The sequence below is a fragment of the Bombus huntii genome, chromosome 7 (assembly GCF_024542735.1).
Source record: "Bombus huntii isolate Logan2020A chromosome 7, iyBomHunt1.1, whole genome shotgun sequence".
Lineage (NCBI taxonomy): Eukaryota > Metazoa > Arthropoda > Insecta > Hymenoptera > Apidae > Bombus > Bombus huntii.
Genome location: NC_066244.1, coordinates 10,988,962 through 11,009,242, shown reverse-complemented (window position 1 = coordinate 11,009,242; position 20,281 = coordinate 10,988,962). Strand labels below are relative to the sequence as shown.

Genomic DNA, 20,281 nt, shown 5'->3' with positions numbered 1-20,281 from the left:
GTCTTAAAAAAGCGTTCGAATTCATTTGGAGTTTCCACTTATATCTTCTTTAATATTAATATAACTTTCAACTTAATTTTTATGAAATTAAAATGATAGATACTGTCAGTATTGTGACAATACTGAATTGAGATACAATTGAGTAAGATTTCAATTGTTTATTGGAAGTGATATTTTATTGAATTTTTCGACAAGAAATAATTGACTCAAATCATTGACACGAACGGCACAGACGTGACATTTAAATAGGATTCTGTGTTTAACGTCCTGAAATAATGATCTCGAAAAAATCATGGTGCTTTTCACGCTCTCTAGAACTTAGAACGTCGCGTCGTTGCGACGATTGTAATTATAAATTCGTTTGAATCATAGATTTGAAGGTGCTCCGTTTATTCAAACAAAAGTTTTGTTAATCCTCGATTAGATAAACATCATTGAACACATTTATCTGATCGTGAAATCTATTATATGAAGGAGAAATTCTAAGAACAGATTCGAGTAAACGAAATTGTATCGTACTTTTAATACAAATTACAGACGATTTTAAATCAAATTAATAATTCAACTTGTTCGATTGTTTCGCAAGGAAACGCATTCACAGTATAGCGCGTCAACGAGAGGCGTAACTTCTCGGTTTGATACGATAATCGACGTTACGAATCGGCCGATCCCCTATTTTTGTTAAGAAAATGGGGGTGGTTAAAACACTGAGTTAACAATTTAAATATACACTTTATTTCCAACAACTTCGAAAAATGCGAGTGGCGCGTGTAGAAGTGTTTTCAGTTAAATTAATTGCTGAACAACAGAATAAGCTTAGAATTAAGTTAAGAAAATTTATAATGTAGTATTGTGGCAGAATCGATAGCCACAGGTTGTAAAGAATGAGAAATCACGAAGGACCATATACCAGGGACCCTTTAGGACAATGAGTAATTGAAAAAGGTGTACGTGACCATCTTGGGTCATTAACAGCTGTGAAGAGAAGTACGTTGTAAGAGTACCGAAAACTCAGGTATAAAAGGGACGTCTTGGTAGGGAGAACAATCAGTAGTGAAAATTCGTAGTAGGAGTCACGACTGAGTTGCGACTACTTGCAGTTACGAGTAAGGTGCGAGTAGTTGCGGGTCAATCGTTGCTTATGAGTTGTGGAAACATTGTGAGTTATGGAGTTGTGGAGTTTTCGAGGATTTTTCGTGGAGCTCTCATGTAGGTTTCGTGTAGCTTTCGTGTAGTTTTCGTGTAGTTTTTGTATAGTTTTCGTGGAGTTTTCGTGGAGTTTTCGTGGAGTTTTCGTGGAGTTTTCGTGGAGTTTTCGTGGAGTTTTCGTGGAGTTTTCGTGGAGTTTTCGTGGAGTTTTCGTGTAGTTTTCGTGTAGTTTTCGTGTAGTTTTCGTGGAGTTTTCGTGTAGTTTTCGTGGAGTTTTCGTGGAGTTTTCGTGGAGTTTTCGTGGAGTTTTCCTGGAGTTTTCCTGGAGTTTTCGTGGAGTTTTCGTGGAGTTTTCGTGGAGTTTTCGTGGAGTTTTCGTGGAGTTTTCGTGTAGTTTTCGTGTAGTTTTCGTGTAGTTTTCGTGTAGTTTTCGTGGAGGTTTCGTGTAGTTTTCGTGGAGATTTCATACAGTATTCGTGGAGTTTTCGTGGAGTTTTCGTGGAGTTTTCGTGGAGTCTTTTTTCCGTGAGTTAATTAATCTTTGGCAAGACCATGGCGAGCCAAGGACTACGCTAACATAGTCTGGTCTAGGTCATCAATTTTCTCAAATTATTTTGGTGATCTAAGCTGCATTGACAATCCGTTGCGAGATGTCATGGAATATGGCAAGGACATCGTGGAGTAGCTATGTCTTAGTTTTTATTAAATTTTCACTTCTAATTAAGTCTGATAATGTTTGTAATGATCTGTGTTGTCGTTCTATACAAAACTTATTTTACGTGGTGCATGTTTACTTTTAAGGTTTTATAGATCCATGTAATCGCCATGTAGGAGATATATATTACGTCATATATGCTTACTTTCAAGATTGTAAATATCCATGTGATCATTCTATGCGAGATAGATGGTGCGTAATGTTTGCTTAATTTTAAGTTTTAGATTTAACCATTAGTCGTAATTCTCAAGTTAAGTATCTAACGTCTTAACTTTAATTGATCATAATATAGGTCTTATACCTTAGTAAGGTACCTTAATAATCCTACGTACCTCAGTAAATTATTAGCATCCGCCGTGAGACGTCGGGTACCGTCGTGGCGCATCGCTGGGATTTGGGATCATCGCGGGGCATCACGCGTGGGATGAGTGCGTTTTAGTTTTAATTAAATCTAAGATATATATCTGCTAGGCTAAGTCCATTGTACGCTTGTACAGAAGCAAAAAGGTAAGGGCTCCTTTATTTGCTCCTTTTAAATATGAAATTATTAAATGAAACAATTGATTTCACAAAGTGTTTCTAGTTTCAGTTTTTAAATTTCGCAACAAGTTAAAGTCCTTCATACGAAAGGTTGCCAGTATGACTGTAATTTAATGTACTTTAGTTTAAGTAAGTTTTAGTTCTGAGACTTCGATTAAGTTAATTTTAAGCCTCATTGTTGGACGGTAAAGGCGGACGAGAAACAGCGGAGGACTTAATCTTTGTTTTAAGTTTTAATTTTAAACCTTAGTCCAAGTCTTAATTTTAAGTCCAAGTTATAAACATTAATCTTAGAATTAATTTTTTAAGTCTTAGGTTTAAGTCTTAGTTTTATGCCTTAGTTTTATGTCTTAGTTTCAAGCCTTGTTTTTATGTTTCAGGTCAGGTCAACATTACTGTCAAGTTTTAATTTGAAGTCGCGTTGCATTTGTTTTACGCCTTAGTTTTAGTTTATTTGTGAAGAAGATCTGACCGAGCAGGTGACTCCAAACGACATAGGAACCGCTGAGGAGGACACGTGGGACCGGTGGCGATGCCAGCTGATCAACGAGGGAGGCGAACAGCGAAGGAGCGACAGCGCTAGGGGCAATAACCCCCCCTAACGCCAATTCAATAGTCAGGAGGTACTAGGACTGGCTCGAACAAGAGGACGCGCGAAGGGGGTGCAACTGAAGTTAATTCATAAGAAGTTCCTGGAGCACCCCTGTCACACGCATAAGATGGTCACCGTGGAGTTTTAGTCGGTAGGAGTCCGACACTACTCTGCTGTTACACGATTACTGCAGCAGCGGAGTGTCCATGAGGATTTCTCCACGTAAAGAAAAAAAAAATAGTTTAATTGTGAACATTGACGTATTTAATTGATATATTCATCCACAAGAACAAGATTTTGGTGATCATTCTGCTCTTTTTGTTGATTTTTTGCTATTTTCATAGGCCGTAATTTGTTTATTTGAATTGTCAAGTTTCAATACAAACCACAGCTACATTGCATCGGTGACGTCGTATATGGTACGAAAATAATAAGTATCACGTCTGTTCTCACACCTCTTTTAAACAAATTGGATTTGATTTTAAGATATAGTAATTACAATACTATTAGAACAATGCGACAAATAGTATACAAATTTTCTTTTTCTTTTTTTGGTAATTCGTAGTTAAGTCATTAATACATTCTTATCAACGCAGAATCTTCACTTTAATAAATCAGTTTCATGATATAATAAAAACAGCTTTGTGATAACTAGAAATTTAGTTTCGGCTTTTTTAATTATTTTACATTAACAGAATTGAAATTCTTTTAGTTCCAGCGTAAAGTAGGAATATGATTTAAGATCTCAGGATATTAATAATAGCGTAATGTAACAACATGAATTCAAGATTTTACAGTTAATATTATTATCTATTTAAATTGTAATAATTATAAAAATCAACGGAGACTGATTAATCTTTTACTATTAGCAAAATAAGCGACACTAATGCTGGTCATGTAAAAGACAGTCATTTGGAAATTGCCAAGTTTATTCTTTTACTAGCTTCTAGTTCGAAACCAAAATGTTACCAGGATGAAAATGTGCGATGCGAAGTTTATTCTTTCAACTCGCGATATTGTTCGCAAATGCAACTTCATCTCGATGCTCGGGCAGAACACAACATAAACGGTCTTTCATGAAAGTTAAATGAGTGCACGAGGCTCATTAGACAGTAACAGCTCATCCTCTTCCTGTTGTTTCTTGTTGTCATGTCACAATGAGAAAAAGATCACAGAACGAGCTAATGAGCGCAGGAGGAACGAACTAGACTCGTCTAGTTTCAGTAAACTGATTAGTTTGACAAAAGTAACGTTCCGTGAATCGCGCCTCAATTAACAATACCTAATTATGATCATAAAATCATAATCATAGAACTGCTAAAAATCGAAGTTCTGGAAGTAGGAAGCGTGTTAAGTTTACGGATTGTGGTTAACCTGACAGACAAATGAGAAGTCACTTTATAATCATCTTTGGTAGAGCTTTCAACTAGGACGGGCGTGAGGTATTTTCGAAATCGTTGATTATATTAGAAAAAACTTAAATTTTTAGTAAAATTTTTTTAATTCCGATATATTGAGCAAAATGGGAGAACTAAGTCGGTTAATGAGAAAGAAAAATCATAAAGATTTGCATTTAAAGAATTATTGATACGTATCCCTCTGTACTCCTACTTTAGTTTCATATTTCAAGGCAATTTCTCGCTACAATAAATTATTTCAATGCGAACTTCTTTTAGCTCTTTGATTGCTTTTCTGTGAGTTTAGTTGGAAGATTGAGGATTTTTAACATTTTATAATGGGAGTCTGTCAAAGAAAAGGAGGTCATTAAAGATATGTAAAAATATATTATTAAGATATATAGGATATATAAAAATATCTGTTGTATTATAATATGCAGTATAATTAAACATATTATAATAAAACTTATTATCGAAGAAACAAAAATATTACATAACAATGGCAATATTCATAAGACACGTCATACAACTAGATAAAAATATATTGAGATATAAAATTTTGTTTTTAATTCCTGTTTGACAGAAAAAATATATCAAAGAAACTTTTCGTTCCGTACTGCTACGATAGTAATGCTTCACAAAACTTGCATGTCCTTTTTTAATGTAATTCTCGTACAGAGGAGTGTAAAGAATACTTTGACGTAGCAACACGTGCGCGGTTGGAATCAAGCCTGGAAAGCAGGTCAAAGCAATATGTACGTTTCATTCAAATTAATAGTATGCTCGACATTCGTCTGAACTATGTGACTGAAATTATAATATTATAATATAAATAAAATATGTTCCACGATATACGTGTTCGTTGCCTGAAAATGAACAAAATAATGCTCCGAAATGTGGAAAAAATTACGTTTCATACGTTTCTACAAACAATATCCACGAACGTTGACATATCAGGAATTTAAAAGATTTCATTTACGCACATTTGATTTATTTCTGTACGAGGCATCATCCTTCAGCCACCTGTACTATCTCAGCCGTATTCTGTATATTTAATCATGACATTTATAAAGAAACTAATTCGATTATCTTTAAACGTCACATTTTTTTAAGCATCTCTGATTTAATAATATCAAAGGGAAGAAATTTGTTAACGAACCACGTTTACGGAAACCAAGAGACCCCGTCTCGTTATAAATTCGGCTAAATTAATATGGCGCATTTATTTCGTATTCCTGGTCGCCTCGGGATTTATTCGACGGCCGGGAAGTCTAAACACTTTATTAGATTGCATTCAGAGTCGCGAAAGAGACGCGATTTCCCCCAATTTATAACTGCGCTTTTATTCTCTGAGCGGTAGATGCGCGGCTGACTTTTCCGGCTTCCTGTTTTGCTACTTCACGTTCGTGCATACATAATAAAGCACGAGTGATATAACGCTGGAATATGCAAAAGCTTCTTTTCGTCGCGTAAGATGGCACGTATAACTAATATAATGACGTTCTCCTTTCTTTGTTATGGTATTTGAAATTCTAAAGCCACGGCTTTCGTTATATTTACTGTTTCTCCTATGCAGGTGCGAGATATTTTGTTCGACGAATTTTCGACCGCAGGAAGCGGCCTGAATTTTGGCGAATATGATCTTCTGTTGTAAATATTTGCCTCGTGCATGTTTGATTTGTATAATATTATGTGTAACATCGTCATATTACAGTAATTATACATTTACTGTATATATTTACTCAAATTACGCGTTATTACGCGTTGTATTGGATTTTAATTGAAAATATTAATTTATCACAAGACCGTTTCAAGGAAAAATCATACCGTGCATTGTAATCTTCATTTTTAGACTTTAAATTTAGGAAAAAAAGTTCGATCTATGATTTGAGAAAATTCCATCCGTGGATTTTATCTGTGCCATTTTTCTGAACGAATGGAACTTCGAGTTTTCTTCATAACTAGGAGGTGACACATACAGGCTTTTCTACAGATACACTTTCCTTTTTCATGAATTTGAACTACATTAGCGCACAAGTTTTCTTTTTCTCTTGAAAAACTTATTTCTTGACACTCGCAGTATTTTCTACAAGTACAACTCAGTTCTTTTTGTTTTCAGGGTATCTCAGATAGACAGAGATATATTCTTCTAAGATATTTTTGTTACATATTCTTGTTCTTGTTCTCCTTTTTCAGAATTAATTTCAAAAATCAGTCTCTTTACACTTTGATTAAATACGATAATGTGTCCAATAATAAGGATATTATTATTATATTATTATGTAATATGTATTATGGGAATAATACGTAGTCACTATCGAGAAACTACAAAATTTTGAGCGAAGGAATAAGATAATAAATATAGATCAACCTTTCACGCAGAAAATTTATGAAATTTGAATAGGAGCATATCAAAAATACACAGGAAGTTTCAATATTTTACAACCTGACTATTATCCTAGAAGAAATGTCTCCCTTAAACATACTTCCGTAAGTTTCTACTTTAGTCAGGCAATTTCGTAAAGCGTTCGGCCAAATATTTTATAAGTAAACGCGAGTTTCAAAGCTTTTAAAAGCATTTTCGATGCATTGTCTCAGTCCTCAGTATTGATGATATTGTAAACTGTAGTGTCTCTTAGGCAAAATACATTGGAAAAAAGATGGTTCGCCATAGGAATTTAACTATTTCGAATGTAAATATTTGGTTTTATTCCTCATTCGTTACTTGATTGCCATATCAAGAAATAATAATTTTAGGAAAAACGAATCGAACTGTTGAAGCAAAAATTGCTTTTTCTATACCAGTAAGTCATCGTCGCAGCAAATGAACAATGTGTATAATACTAGTATCTATTGCTTCAAATCCCATAATACAATATAAATCGGAAATCTATAATAAAATGTTTTCATTTGAAACTTCGTTTCCGAGAAAATCGAGTTTAACAACTTGTCAATTCACGTGAAGTTGGCTAATTCCCGATTGAATACGATCGGACAAAATTGGCAAGTGGTTATTCTACAGACATGAGAAGATAAATCTAAAAAAAATGTGGAATGCAGTTTTTTCATTTGAAATCTCGTTTTCCAGGAAATGAAATTTGAAAATTTATCGAACACACATTGTATCGGGCTAAACACGTCGAAACTCGATTTTTACAAGAACGAAATTTCAAATGAAAAAATTATATTCCGCATGTTCTTAACGTGTGAATTATATCATTATTTAAGTTCCAGAATTTTTCATGAACTTTTGATTTCTCGTATAAGTTGTACGTTGCCAACAGAACGGCGGAAGTTTTTAGTACAAAGCTGCCGTACGAGGTGTAGGTTTCCAGCCAAACGGCCTCGACGTGAAAGTGTTAAGAACTGTAATTTGCGTCCTGAACAACAATGTTAGATCCCTACTCGACCAGATATTCTCGCCACCACCGTTGTTGTTATAATATAAAGTAGTATAACAAATATTCTTATCTTTTTATATAAAAGCGTGAACAATTATGTTATCATTAAAAATGAGTAACAAATGTAACAAACTGTACAAATGATTCGAATAAACATTTTTATTTAAAAAATAAATCATTCCTTAGAATCTTGCTCAAGAATAGCAATGTAATTATGATCGTTTCTTATTAATGTCTACTGACACCATTTTTCTTCGACAAAATAATAATTTAAATAATTTATAAACGATCCAAATTGTAAATATAATTGAGATTACCATCGTAGATATGACATCCAACAATAGATATTGATACCATGTTAACTCTACAGCTGCTGTTTTTAAAGAATTTGGTCCATGACGAAGTAAATATTCTATCCAATAAACTCCTTCATCCAATGGCGGTATTGGCCGATCTTTGAACTGCGAAGAAGCTTTTCGTGCCATATCCGTGTAGCTGTGAATTATATTATAATTATTTGTATCTTCCACCCCATATTCCACATAATACAAAATTGATTAATAACATTTTCAAATATTCAATTGCAAGATGATTCTTATTATATTTCATAATAATTTTATTAATTAAATTTTAATTATTATAGATTTATTATGGATTTATTAAATTTGTTACTTCAGTAAACATTAATTTTAATATATTCTCTAAAATATTTGAAAGTACATTCATATTTCATTAAAAATGTAAATTAATGTTAAGTATCTCAATAATATGATAAAGAACGTACACATATTTTATCAATAATTGTTCGATAATTATTTTGCAATTAATTGAAGGATTTGTTATGTATTAAATTTGTATGACTCCTGGTTTTGAGATAATACACTTTATATTATTGTTTGCAATATACAAATTCTCTGCATCAGCTGCTAACGTAGCCTTTTATTTTACTCTGCAGCTCTACGTAAAACCCTATGTTTAGCTATGAGATGCAGATTTTCTTATCGCGATTCTCTCCGCAAATATTTTATCTTGTTTATATACGTGTGTAATATACGTATGTAAATTTCACTTGTTAACTGCTCATATATTTTTCAAAACTAATGTAATATTTTAATAACACCTTCTCTATGATAATCAATTAAGTTCAATATTAAGACCAACGATTTAAAGTTTGTAGCTCCTCATTCTCCAATAAAAATTTTTTACGTTTAAAGAAAATGTGAAAGAATCATTATTCAAATGTGCAGTTTCTCATTTCAAGTTTACTCTGAAAACTTTCTTCAAACATTTAAAGCCCCTTTCTCGATCGAAACGAAAGGAAAATTTCATCAAATTTACAAATGTCGAGGATCGCAGCTATGTTAATAAAGAATTGAAAACTAAATAATTTTCAAATTCAGCTTTCAGTACTGACGTCTCTCGTTTATTAAACGTTTACTCTACTTAAACGATTCAATACGTCAACAAATGTTTACTCTGTCGACTCGTGTACCAGAAAAAATGATTTGCGTAATTAAAAAACAACATGATAGTTAAAAAGTTCTCAGTATAATTAAAATTGGCAACTGGAACATTGTTATCCTCGATTTGCACCGAACAATTTCCAATGTTCTTCCAGTTTAAAATATCTCGTACACGGCTAAAACAAGTATCGTATGTAATCTAGTACACTAACTTCATTATTGTACTTGATTACCTATCGCGGCAACGATTCAAGTTAACAAGCAAGTTTTCGACTTTGGCTAATTAATCCTATAGATTCATGCTACAATTTTAATAGACCGTTTTTAATAAATTTAATAGATTCACCGACAATGTTCACGGTTGCGCCGATAAAATTTCAAAGCGTTTAGATCTGCGATGTTCACCGACGAAGACGTTTACACTTGGGAGTAATTGTAATCGTTAACAATGATTTGTAGCAGGACGGGCGATTAATGGGGGAGGCAGCGAGGGGAGTTTGCAGTAATTAATGTACGATCGATTCGAAAATCGACGATGAAATTCAGTACGCGTGGCCCGTTTATCGGGAGGCGATTGCTATCTGCCAAATGCATACCGCCGATACAATTGTAATGCAGAAACGTTCCTCCGATGTTACCCTCATCTGTACGGGCGAGAACGTTTAACCGATGTTTACAATTTCCAGATGATGAAGAGTATCTGTGCACCGAACACCATACGCCATCTGTGTTTCTTGGAATTTTGGTATAGTTTCTTGGAAAATGAAATTTTTGAAATTTCATTGAAGAAGGAGTTACTAAAAGTCTCTTCTTTGTAAAACGTATTGCTAAATATAAATATCTTCGATTATCTCATAAGTACCATAATATACTTAATTGAAATATTTTTAAATAGTTTGTAGAATTTTGTTCAATTGTGCGCATATAGTCATAAAGGAAAATATGTTATGTCTATAGATAGCTGATGAAGTAGAGCTAGCGGGAAAATCTCTTTGACGTTCTTTCTCTCACTTGATTCTTCGATTCGCTACCCGAACTATGAAATTTCCATTTGCACGAAGAACGAAGATTCTGATTACCTCTTGTTCACGAGCAGTTCGTTCAAAGCGTTCGATACTAGCGCGTATGAAAGTTGACGGTAATCCAGCTTCAGAGCCAACCCCTTTTTCACGAAGTAGGCCATGTTCAAGTGCTGATCTCCAAACAGGGGTATACCGAGAATCGGTACCCCGCAATAAACTGCCTCTTGAGCCCCTAGCAATCCGCCGTGTGTAATAAATAGCCGCACATTCGGGTGACCTGGTAATTTTCAAACCAATAAAGTTAAACCTTTTGTGATATTTTTTCTTTTCTTTTTTTTTTTTTCTCGTGAAGCGATCCTGTGAAAATAATAAATGTTAGGTTCAATAATAAGAACATATTGTATGGAATGATTTACACATTCTAGGGAGCTATAATGCACATAAAAGTTCGATTTCATAAATACACGTTACTTAGTAATCTGTATTCTTAAGTTACATCTTCATTCTTTCGCATCGCTAATAATTTACACCAAGCGATTGTTGTAACTAGGAATAATAGAAGAAACAAAAAGAATAAAAAACTTATTCAAAAAGACGGCATTGATTACATAATTAAACAAATACTATTCTTCCAGTTGAATAGTTATAGTTTCACATGTGTATATGCCTACATATATTCATAAAAAGACATAACGCCGAAGAAATTTCAATTGAAATGAAAAAATATTTTAGGGAAGCTTCATTGAAATACTCCGGGAGATCGCAAGACAACGATTTGAGGGAATAATGTACCAAGAAATTGAATAATGAACAAATTTGTCAATAACGCTTCGAATCTCGTTTGTGCGTCTAAATCAATTACTTGAACAGCGATCGTTTGCATACAAAGCGATCTGATTGCTAACAGCATACGAAATGGAACATGCAGGTAACGTATGTGGAAATTTGGATCCATCCCAAGATTTAACCTAGACCTAGCCTAAATTTAAGCCTGTCCTAATTCACACATTATTCTCCTAGACCTATAACTTGCTCTTTATTTACGACGTACTAAACCCGTGAATTGTACAGAATTCTATAACGCTCTGAACGTGACACGTATGTCAAATCATACGATATCGCGGTATTAAAATACAGCGCTACCTCGATAAACTTTAATAATGGCTCATACAAACAGATTTTATTCGAAACAAAATAGCTGAGCGAACTGCGACCAAAGGAAATTATGTACCGGTTGTCAGTAACGTGATTTAGAAATTTTCACAGCTTAACACTCTTTTCACGAATAATAATTAAAGACAGCAAGGTGTTACATGGTAGATCTGGTTTTTGGGGAATTGAAAATCGTGGCGAATATTTCTGGTCGTTTTTCATTATCTATTTTCATATTCATTAAATCAAATGAGATTTTGCAATTTATTTTACATGTTATTGTATCATGTATATATTTATTTTAGTAAAAGAAGAAGCATTGTAAATATTGAATAAATGTGGAACGTGATACACAGAGAAATATAAAAATGATCGATAATGAAAGTAAAATTGAAGTTAATTTGAAAAATTATATGGCTCGCATATTATCGTACATCAGAAATGAGTTTTATATGGTGTAAAATATATCTAGAAATGTATCTTATTTTTCATATTCTTTAGATGTTCTATTCACTTTAGATGTTATATTGATTTAGTTCGTTGATGTACGATCGGAATATTATTGGAGTACTTCTTATAAATTTTCATCTTTCTGTTAACAATAGCAAACATTACACAATCGCGGCTCATTATATATCTATGTAACTACAATTCAAAACATTGATTTGCTCTCCTTTTAAAGGTCCACTTCTTTCGTATTGAACAAACTAATTTTCGGCAGGCAATCTCAGAGGAAAGAAAGTTTCGAGTTGCTTTTTGAGGCTTGTTGCTCGACAATAGTGATGCACTTAACCTTATTTTTCAAAGTTCGAGGATTAATTTACTTCTGCATAAGGCACGCTTGCATATCTTTTTTCTAAAGCATTTTTTCTTTAATATAATCTGGAAAAATATCAAAAAAGGGTTCTGTGTGAAAAATAAAAAATTACTATTCATTTTGTAGTATAGAAAAAATGTACAAGTTAAATACTTATAGCTTAAACATAGTACTATGAATGTCTTATTAAATGCAAATATTTTATTTCCAGGAATAAATACATATACGTATTTAGCAGTGCAGCTCTATTGATGTCTAAAATATTCAATTCATGAATTAGTATGCAGTCGCTTTCAAAGGTATTCGTTAATTTTTCAAAATTTATATGCTTTATGACTTTTTTCTACTCTTTCGCCGGTTCAAAAATTCTGTTGAATAATTCAACGAACTCACATCGTATTTTCTACCATTCTGTTTTCAGTATTTTATAAAACTGATTTCTACTTTACGTTTCCTTTTCACCTTTGGTTCAATATAAATCCCATATGTATTTTAGAATATTTAGGTCAGGGTTTTATGTATTGTAGCATTTTTAATATTTTGACAGCCAGAAAGAATCAAAAATAATGGAAAATTAGTAATCGAGGAAAGAGCATTTAAAGATTAGTCAAGTAGAGATACACGTGTTTTTGACTGATAACGAACTGATATCAATTTTTAGAAGTATTTATAAATTGAAAAAATCCAATTCTTCTGTACTATTTCTATGTATACTTCATGTTTTACTGAAGTATACTAAACTGTACTAAAGATCTAGGTTTCTAAGCGTTGCTTAAAAAGAAGCTTAAACAAGTTTAAAATTTTCACGAGCATAAATTGAAAGATATCACTTTTCCATTAGAAGATAACAGCTATGTACTTCCTTTTGGGGATTCATCTTATTTAATGTTTCCTTAGGACATTTAAAACGACAGAGGTACAGAAACTTGAGGTAGGTTAAACGCTATATAGATAGCGTTGAATATCATATTATAAAATAAACTACAATTATATCTGACTACACAAAACTGGATTATTGGCAACAAATGGGACGTAGATAGTATATGTAGATAATGTGTATAAAAGGTGCTCGATATTCGGGCAAATTGATCTATAAATTATTTAACGTTAATGCATACTTTAAATCAGTTTTATTCGATTTCAGGGTTCAATATCCGGAATCATAAATGGAGTTGTCGATTGTATGAGAGAATGTACTGTTGTCCTATTGATACGAATACAGATACGCGAAACAGATTATTGGTACGAACCAGGAGGTCAAGGGAAAAATCGAAACCTTTGAATTATTTGAAATTCAACTACTCGTTGTAACTGAGGATACGCAAAACAAAAATAAATTTTTTCATTTAATTTCACGATAAAAATATAATCTTAAAAGTATTCTTATTCAACGCGCAAAAAATATAAAATCAATGCGTCTAAATTATTAAACTTAAAAGTATACGTATGTTTATTTATATCTTTCAACTTCCTCGTACAAAACATGTTATATATTAAAAATAATATATTTTTTGATGTCACTGTAGAAATGAACATTAAATATTGTACGATTATGAATTACTCTAAGTTATTATTACTAATCCTATTGATTAGTGACTATTATTACTTATTATTATTATTAATTAATGATAATAAATGTAAACTATAAGAGAATGATAAACACGATATCTTATATTAAGCAATATATTCTACATTACTATTCTAATACTATCTTCTATATATTTAATGAAAAGGTAATGATAATTTGGTCAGCTTCTACGCCAATACGTCTCCTTTCTTTAAGATAATAGATTTTTTGTCAGTATAATAAACGTTAATAATTACTAAAGAAATAATTACTTCCATTAATTTACATTCAATCTTTCCTCTTTCTTTGATTTATATTCCCTTTTCTCTTTCTATTTTAGGAAAAATATTTCATACGTCACTATATGTAGTTATATGCAGAAAACGTGATGCGATACTTCTAGGCTGCAAATTTACGCACAAATGAAATTTATGTATCTTTGATCGGTGCATCCAACAAATATTTTAAATCGTTTTTGTTCTAACGACCCTTCGTAGAAACTTTATTCCTAGCTTTCTAGCGACTAGATTTACTCTTACTAAACTTATCTTTTCACAAAAAGAATTATGTAATCAGATCTTTCTTGCGTTACAATTAACTGCTACAGTTTGTATTTTCACGCCGTCTATCGCTTATTTAAGTATCATTAAAGGTACTGACTAGACTAATATTAAAATGAGTACATAGCATAAACATTACTAGAATATGTTCGTCGTTCAGAATTTTACTATATACTTTTACTCCACCATAACGTACTTCTTTCTACATACTTTTTTCTTCCAACATAACATACCTCTGTTCAGTCGATCAACATTTTGCTCATAAATGTACAGATCGAAAACCCGAGCCGAGAACACGAGAAAGTTACGGAACCTTCGACACGGAAAGCAGCAAAAACCACGCATAAAAGCATTCGCAGGTTTTTTATGGCCACCATAGGATAATATTCTCTCGATGCTTAAACTTTCCGGTACTAGTAAAGAAGAATATATACGTACACAATATGGAGAGCTGGGGCGCCCATTCGATGCACTTAACGTTCTTGGGCAGCGTGGGCATTTTCCCTCCGGTGCACTTCCATAGTATTTGCTGCGGTACTTGCTCGAATGCTCTGTAAAAAGCTGCTAACGCCTGCTCCGACATGGTGGACGAGTCTATTTGCGATCCTAGACTAAAGTAAATAACACCGTTTTTGCTGTGCGAGTCAAGAAAATTCTGAAGATCTCCCGGCAACGATGGTGGATTTGATGACAGTATGTGAATACCACCCAGTTCCTTGAATCCTGGCGCCAAGGCTCGCGGAGTGCTAACTGCTGCATGTCCGTTTGTTAATACCAATGATATTCTCGATCTTAGAGTGTCAAAGTCGGGCAGATCGTCACCGAAATGTCTTTTGGCAATTTCGTGACCTGGCTTATCTGATAAGTATCTGTAACAGAATTGGAAGTGTCGAGTATTGACACGGCGGATTCCACGTGAAGTAGATACTCGGATAAGGAATTAAATTAGAAAATCTGGAAGTACTTTGTTTAACGTTCTGACACGAACAGCATTGGCTACTTCGATTAGAAGATTTATGAAGCTTGTTACCCTTTACTCCGTCTGAATAATTACTTATTGCATAAATAAAACTACGATTGCAATATTACAGAGAATTCGTAAAAACAAATGTACAAAATACTATGTTTCATTGAAAGAAGATCATCCATTGGAAGACGACCATGTATACAAGTTTGTGTTACATCTTATAAAATAGGCATTCTGATTTAAGTAGTTATAACTTATCATAATACATTTACTTCACAATATGTGAAGCAACAATAAAATACTTGTTACCAATCATGGCATAAAAATTAATTAATCAACGCACCAATTCCGCAGTGAAACTTTTTAACGCTTTATTTTAACAAAAATCATTTTGCCATCAGTGTGTATACAAAATTATACTTATGTTAAATTCTTGAAAACAAACGAAGCTTATAAATGTCTCATTTCACTTAATTCAATACTACGTATCATCTCTGAACATAATAATCTAGTTTAACATAATTCAACTGCTGATTTCTATATATTTATGGGAAATTTGTAGGTGCAAATGAATTTGTATAATATTTTACAACGATTCTACAATAGTAAACACGATACAGTAGTATTAATTCGCTTCACCTGTATGCAGATTTGGTGACTAGAAAATCCACAAAGTTAATGGATCTTTCAAAGAAATTCATCTGATCCGTTAAACCGTTTATCCAGTTCGGGATATAGCTAGGGATTTCAGGATTCCTCATAATCTCGTTCGTCCATGGTAGAATGGCGCTACTGGTAGCTCCAACTGCAAGCGGTATGTTCAAAGTATGAACGATACCAAGAAAACAATCAGTGGCAAAGAGCTCGATGATGCAAACGTCAAACTTTTCCTTCGATCGCAGAAGCTTCTTCAACGCCGGATGATTGAGCACAGGATCGCATGATGGTGCACCATGACTAAGCACTCCCCTAAGTACTTCCCATTTAAATGTTTTAAAAGAGTTTGACACTGTCTTGGTGCCAACCAAACTTGGTAGACTCGAACTTATATCAATATCTGTAAAATTAGGCAAAGGCGTTTTCTGAGGGAAAAAGTTCACTGACACCACCTGATGACCATTTTCAGCAAGTTTCTTCAACAATGGCTCGAACACGATGTAGTGACTTTTTGCTTGATGCGGAAATAACACCAAGATTCTTGCACCATTAACACTGAATATTACACAACTAATCACTGATAGTAGAAACTGGAAATTCATTGTAACTGAATGAATAGAGAGAGAAGTTTGACTTTAATGTACAAGAAGAAAGAAATTATTCTCAAAAACTATACATGGGGATAAGGTTGAACATTGCAATACAGTCACTGTGAGGATAGAAGTTCGAACGATACGAATGGAATGGCCAAGAAACAGTAATGACGAAACGATAAGTGGCGGTGTCGATATGAAATAAACTGTGGCAGTGTAGTTAGTCAAGGTTGTTTCCATATCTACGCACATTTATTATCTTTTTATCGTTGGCATGATACAAATTTGTATATGCGTAAGATTTCTACGAAGACACAGGACTATCAAATGCTTGTTGAATTTTGATCTAGAAAATTGTTTACATGTTTACTGTTACGAATTTTTTCTTTGGACAATCTTGCGTAAAAAATATTTTAATTAAATTTCCATAATTCCATAATAATAGGATGTATAGGAAAAAAGATTAGAAACACTTGATATATTGATATATCTGCATATTAGAGAGAAATAATTAAAAAATTTGTTATTCAGTTTAATTTCATTTCACCTTAATTAATCCTAGACATTTAATATGTATTTTTATTTGCCTGTGAAATTTTCTGACAAAGGATTTAGCACAAATAGAACATTTTTGTTAATACGGAATCGACATTAGATGAATAAATAAAGATATCTAAGTATTTCCATATAAATATGATTAACAATTGCCGATTCACCGATAACACCGATTCACAACTTCCTAACTACTTTACAAGGACTCACTGACAACTGTCGAACATTCCTCTCAACAATTTGCTTATAACTATCGAGAAACTTTCTCTAAGCCAACCATGCCACACTTTTAAAGAATTCACACACACAACACACATTCTTGCTACGTGCTATAGAGCCAATATTTACATATGGCGCCATGCATTTCAGTCTTCAAGTGTATTCTCAGCATCGCTTCTCATTCGCAGCAAAAGTTGTTTCCTCTTCAGTTTTAGCCCCGAGAGCTTAGATTTTAATACCTATTTCTAAATTTCGTTTTATTAAATAGAAACATCGTAGAAAAATGAATAAATGAAAAATTTATGATTTTTCTCGTTTAAAAGTTTTAGAAATTATGTGTATATTATTTTGTGAATTATCTATTTAATCACTGATTAATTGTTTCGTTTCACCGACGAGGGAAAAACTAGAAATACAACCATCGGATATTTCCTCGTGAGCAGGATTAAAGTGGTTCATTATTAAGAAATGCGCCGGGGAATAAGAATAGTACGGTCTAGGGATTGAAAAGGAGGGAATTGGAAGGAAAGCGGAGTAGAAAAGAATCCACCTTTTGTGCCGTCCATTCTCGCACTCAATTCGATTGAAAAATATGCCAATTGTAAATCGTCGAATGCAATATTGATCGGAGAATTTCTTCGGTGGATTCTAAATGACTTTGCGTTGCGGTTGTGTCAATGGACTAGATTAATTAAATTAGCGTTGCTATTTGGGATTAAGCGTGATGATTTTCGCACGTTTAAAACATATAAAAAGTTCTACACAATTTGTAAGAGTACAATATACATATAATATATGTTTTCTAAAACATGAAGTGTAAAGTAGAACGAAAAATTATACTAAACCATGTAAAATGAATGGTACAGCACAATTCCTGAGATTAACATTTAGCAACTGAAATTTAAACAAAAGATGTGACAAACATCTCTCTCTATATATATGTATATTCATTAGTATTATTTCGGATTTGTTGATATAGTTTAATTGGTGTTGATATAAGTTGTTAAAACAAACAATTTACATTTGTATCACTGAAGCTTCGATCAACAAGGTAATAATAATTACATCATTATCGTTATGTAAATAGAACTCCAATTTCATTATGTCGCAATCAAAAGTAGTTATTATTTTAGGTACATATTTTTAGTGGAAATGTTCATACGTTGCGTGATAATAGACCATTTATCAAATTTTATAAAACCATCTACTTACGTGCTTATATTGCGTGAAGATCATTTAAGCATGTAATTGCATACATTGAATCTATCGATACAAATTTCCACGTATGTTGCATATCATATCAGTCAAAGATCTATGTATCTGACGTAATATCTTCATTCTATACTGCAAATATTTGAATTTCCAAAGCACAAAATTTGCATTCCCATTTAAAGAATCAAAGATGTCCTCTGGAATTTCGAAAAATGTAATACAAGGGCAAAAATTGAATAGCATATTGACGATAATAAGTGACCTTCTTCGAACCAAATAATATTCATCCGAGCCAATTTCTGCTATAGCTGTATGTTGTATACTGACGAAATATATCTATACATATATACTTATTTATTTTTGTCACACCATTTTAATTATATAACTATCTATACATATATGACATATTCAATTACGCATTACAGGTCGATAATTTCAATGTTGGATCGTAACAGAATGTTGAATATGTTTCTAAGCAACCAGAATGTGGTTAAAGGAGAGGCACGTAACAATTCTATTCTCTGCAAAATGACATTGCACTTCAAATGACGTCAGCATAGTTGAATCAGTCCTGAGTATCCTTGTCTTTGTCTTCCTGCAAGCTTCGAAATCACTTCAATGCGAACTACTACTTGGAAATTCAGTTGTATTGTTTGTAAATTCTATCTAATCCAGAAATTGAAAATTCAGTAGCAAGAAATAATTAAAATACACGAAGTTCTTGATTACTGAGAATGATATTCGGATTGAAACGTAATCTGTGAAAAGATCTAATAGTAAAATATTCTGTTGTTTCAATTTCTTACAGGTCTTAATAATTTAAGCACGAGGAATTGAGTTTATCGAGAAATAAGAAATTATTGAAACTTAGAAAACCAGCCAAGAATTTTCCATAAGAATTAAAAACTATAATTGTAAATAGAATGTGGATTTGTATGCAGGTATTTTGTAAACCTAATTAAATGAATGGAATTTAAATAGCGATTTCTTTCGTCCATTAAATCTGTAATGAATTCTTTCCTTTGAATTTACATTGTACTGTATCTTAAAATTTTCCATAAATGTATGAATATCCACAATCTAATTATAAAATATTTCGTTAAATTTACTGTTATCATAAAACTATTAATATCACAGAGCTCGTAAAAACTGCAAACCTTAGTTCAGAAGAAAATTCTTCCATCTCTGGCTGGCTACGATGTTATCTTTGTACTTTAAAGGAAGAAAAATATCAGTGTCTTCCAGCAACCGCCAGTTCCAAAACCTGGAATACAACTATCCTCGGAACGTGCACTGTCTTAGCAGCAAAGTTTGTAAAAACGAGCAGTCAAAAAAGAGCTGCGTCAAAGTTTCTTCCCACATTCATTGCATAAAGTTCTTTTTCTAAATTATTTTATATAACAACTTCTTTCTTGTTGTATCAAGATCAGGATAAAAAGGAAAAACACAAAATGTTATTACTATTTTCTTGATATTTAATATCATCTAAAACAGTTTAAAAAACATGAACGATATTTATAGACCTACTACAATTTGATATGAAAGTAAGTAAAACTTTATAGAATGAAATAATAATTTATTTAAATGACAACATGATTAACAATGAAATGGAAATATAAGATGTTTCATCGAATATACATCGTTCAAAAATAAAACAACCAACTGTAAAGAAGTTTCTCGTTATCAATACAATATGAAAAACTCTA

At 32.7% G+C, this 20,281-nt stretch overlaps 1 protein-coding gene across 1 annotated transcript; it reads right to left on the bottom strand.

Annotated features, from left to right (window-relative positions):
- Positions 1–7,116: 7,116 nt before the first annotated feature.
- On the bottom strand, positions 7,117–16,739 carry LOC126867400 (UDP-glycosyltransferase UGT5-like). The gene is made up of 4 exons (XM_050621818.1): positions 15,982–16,739; positions 14,814–15,244; positions 10,337–10,556; positions 7,117–8,289 (listed from the first exon to the last, which is right to left on the bottom strand). Exons 1-4 carry the CDS (start codon positions 16,599–16,601, stop codon positions 8,007–8,009), a joined length of 1,554 nt encoding a protein of 517 aa, XP_050477775.1. The 5' UTR covers positions 16,602–16,739; the 3' UTR covers positions 7,117–8,006.
- Between the last annotated feature and the right edge of the window lie 3,542 nt (positions 16,740–20,281).

Excerpts from the sequence above, each read along its gene's own strand:
- LOC126867400 (XM_050621818.1), bottom strand. The coding sequence starts at position 16,601 with ATGAATTTCCAGTTTCTACTATCAGTGATTAGTTGTGTAATATTCAGT. Across the intron at positions 15,245-15,981 it reads GTCACCAAATCTGCATACAG|ATACTTATCAGATAAGCCAG; the intron begins GTGAAGCGAATT and ends ATTCTGTTACAG. Across the intron at positions 10,557-14,813 it reads GCCCCAGCTCTCCATATTGT|GTCACCCGAATGTGCGGCTA; the intron begins GTACGTATATAT and ends GAAAATTACCAG.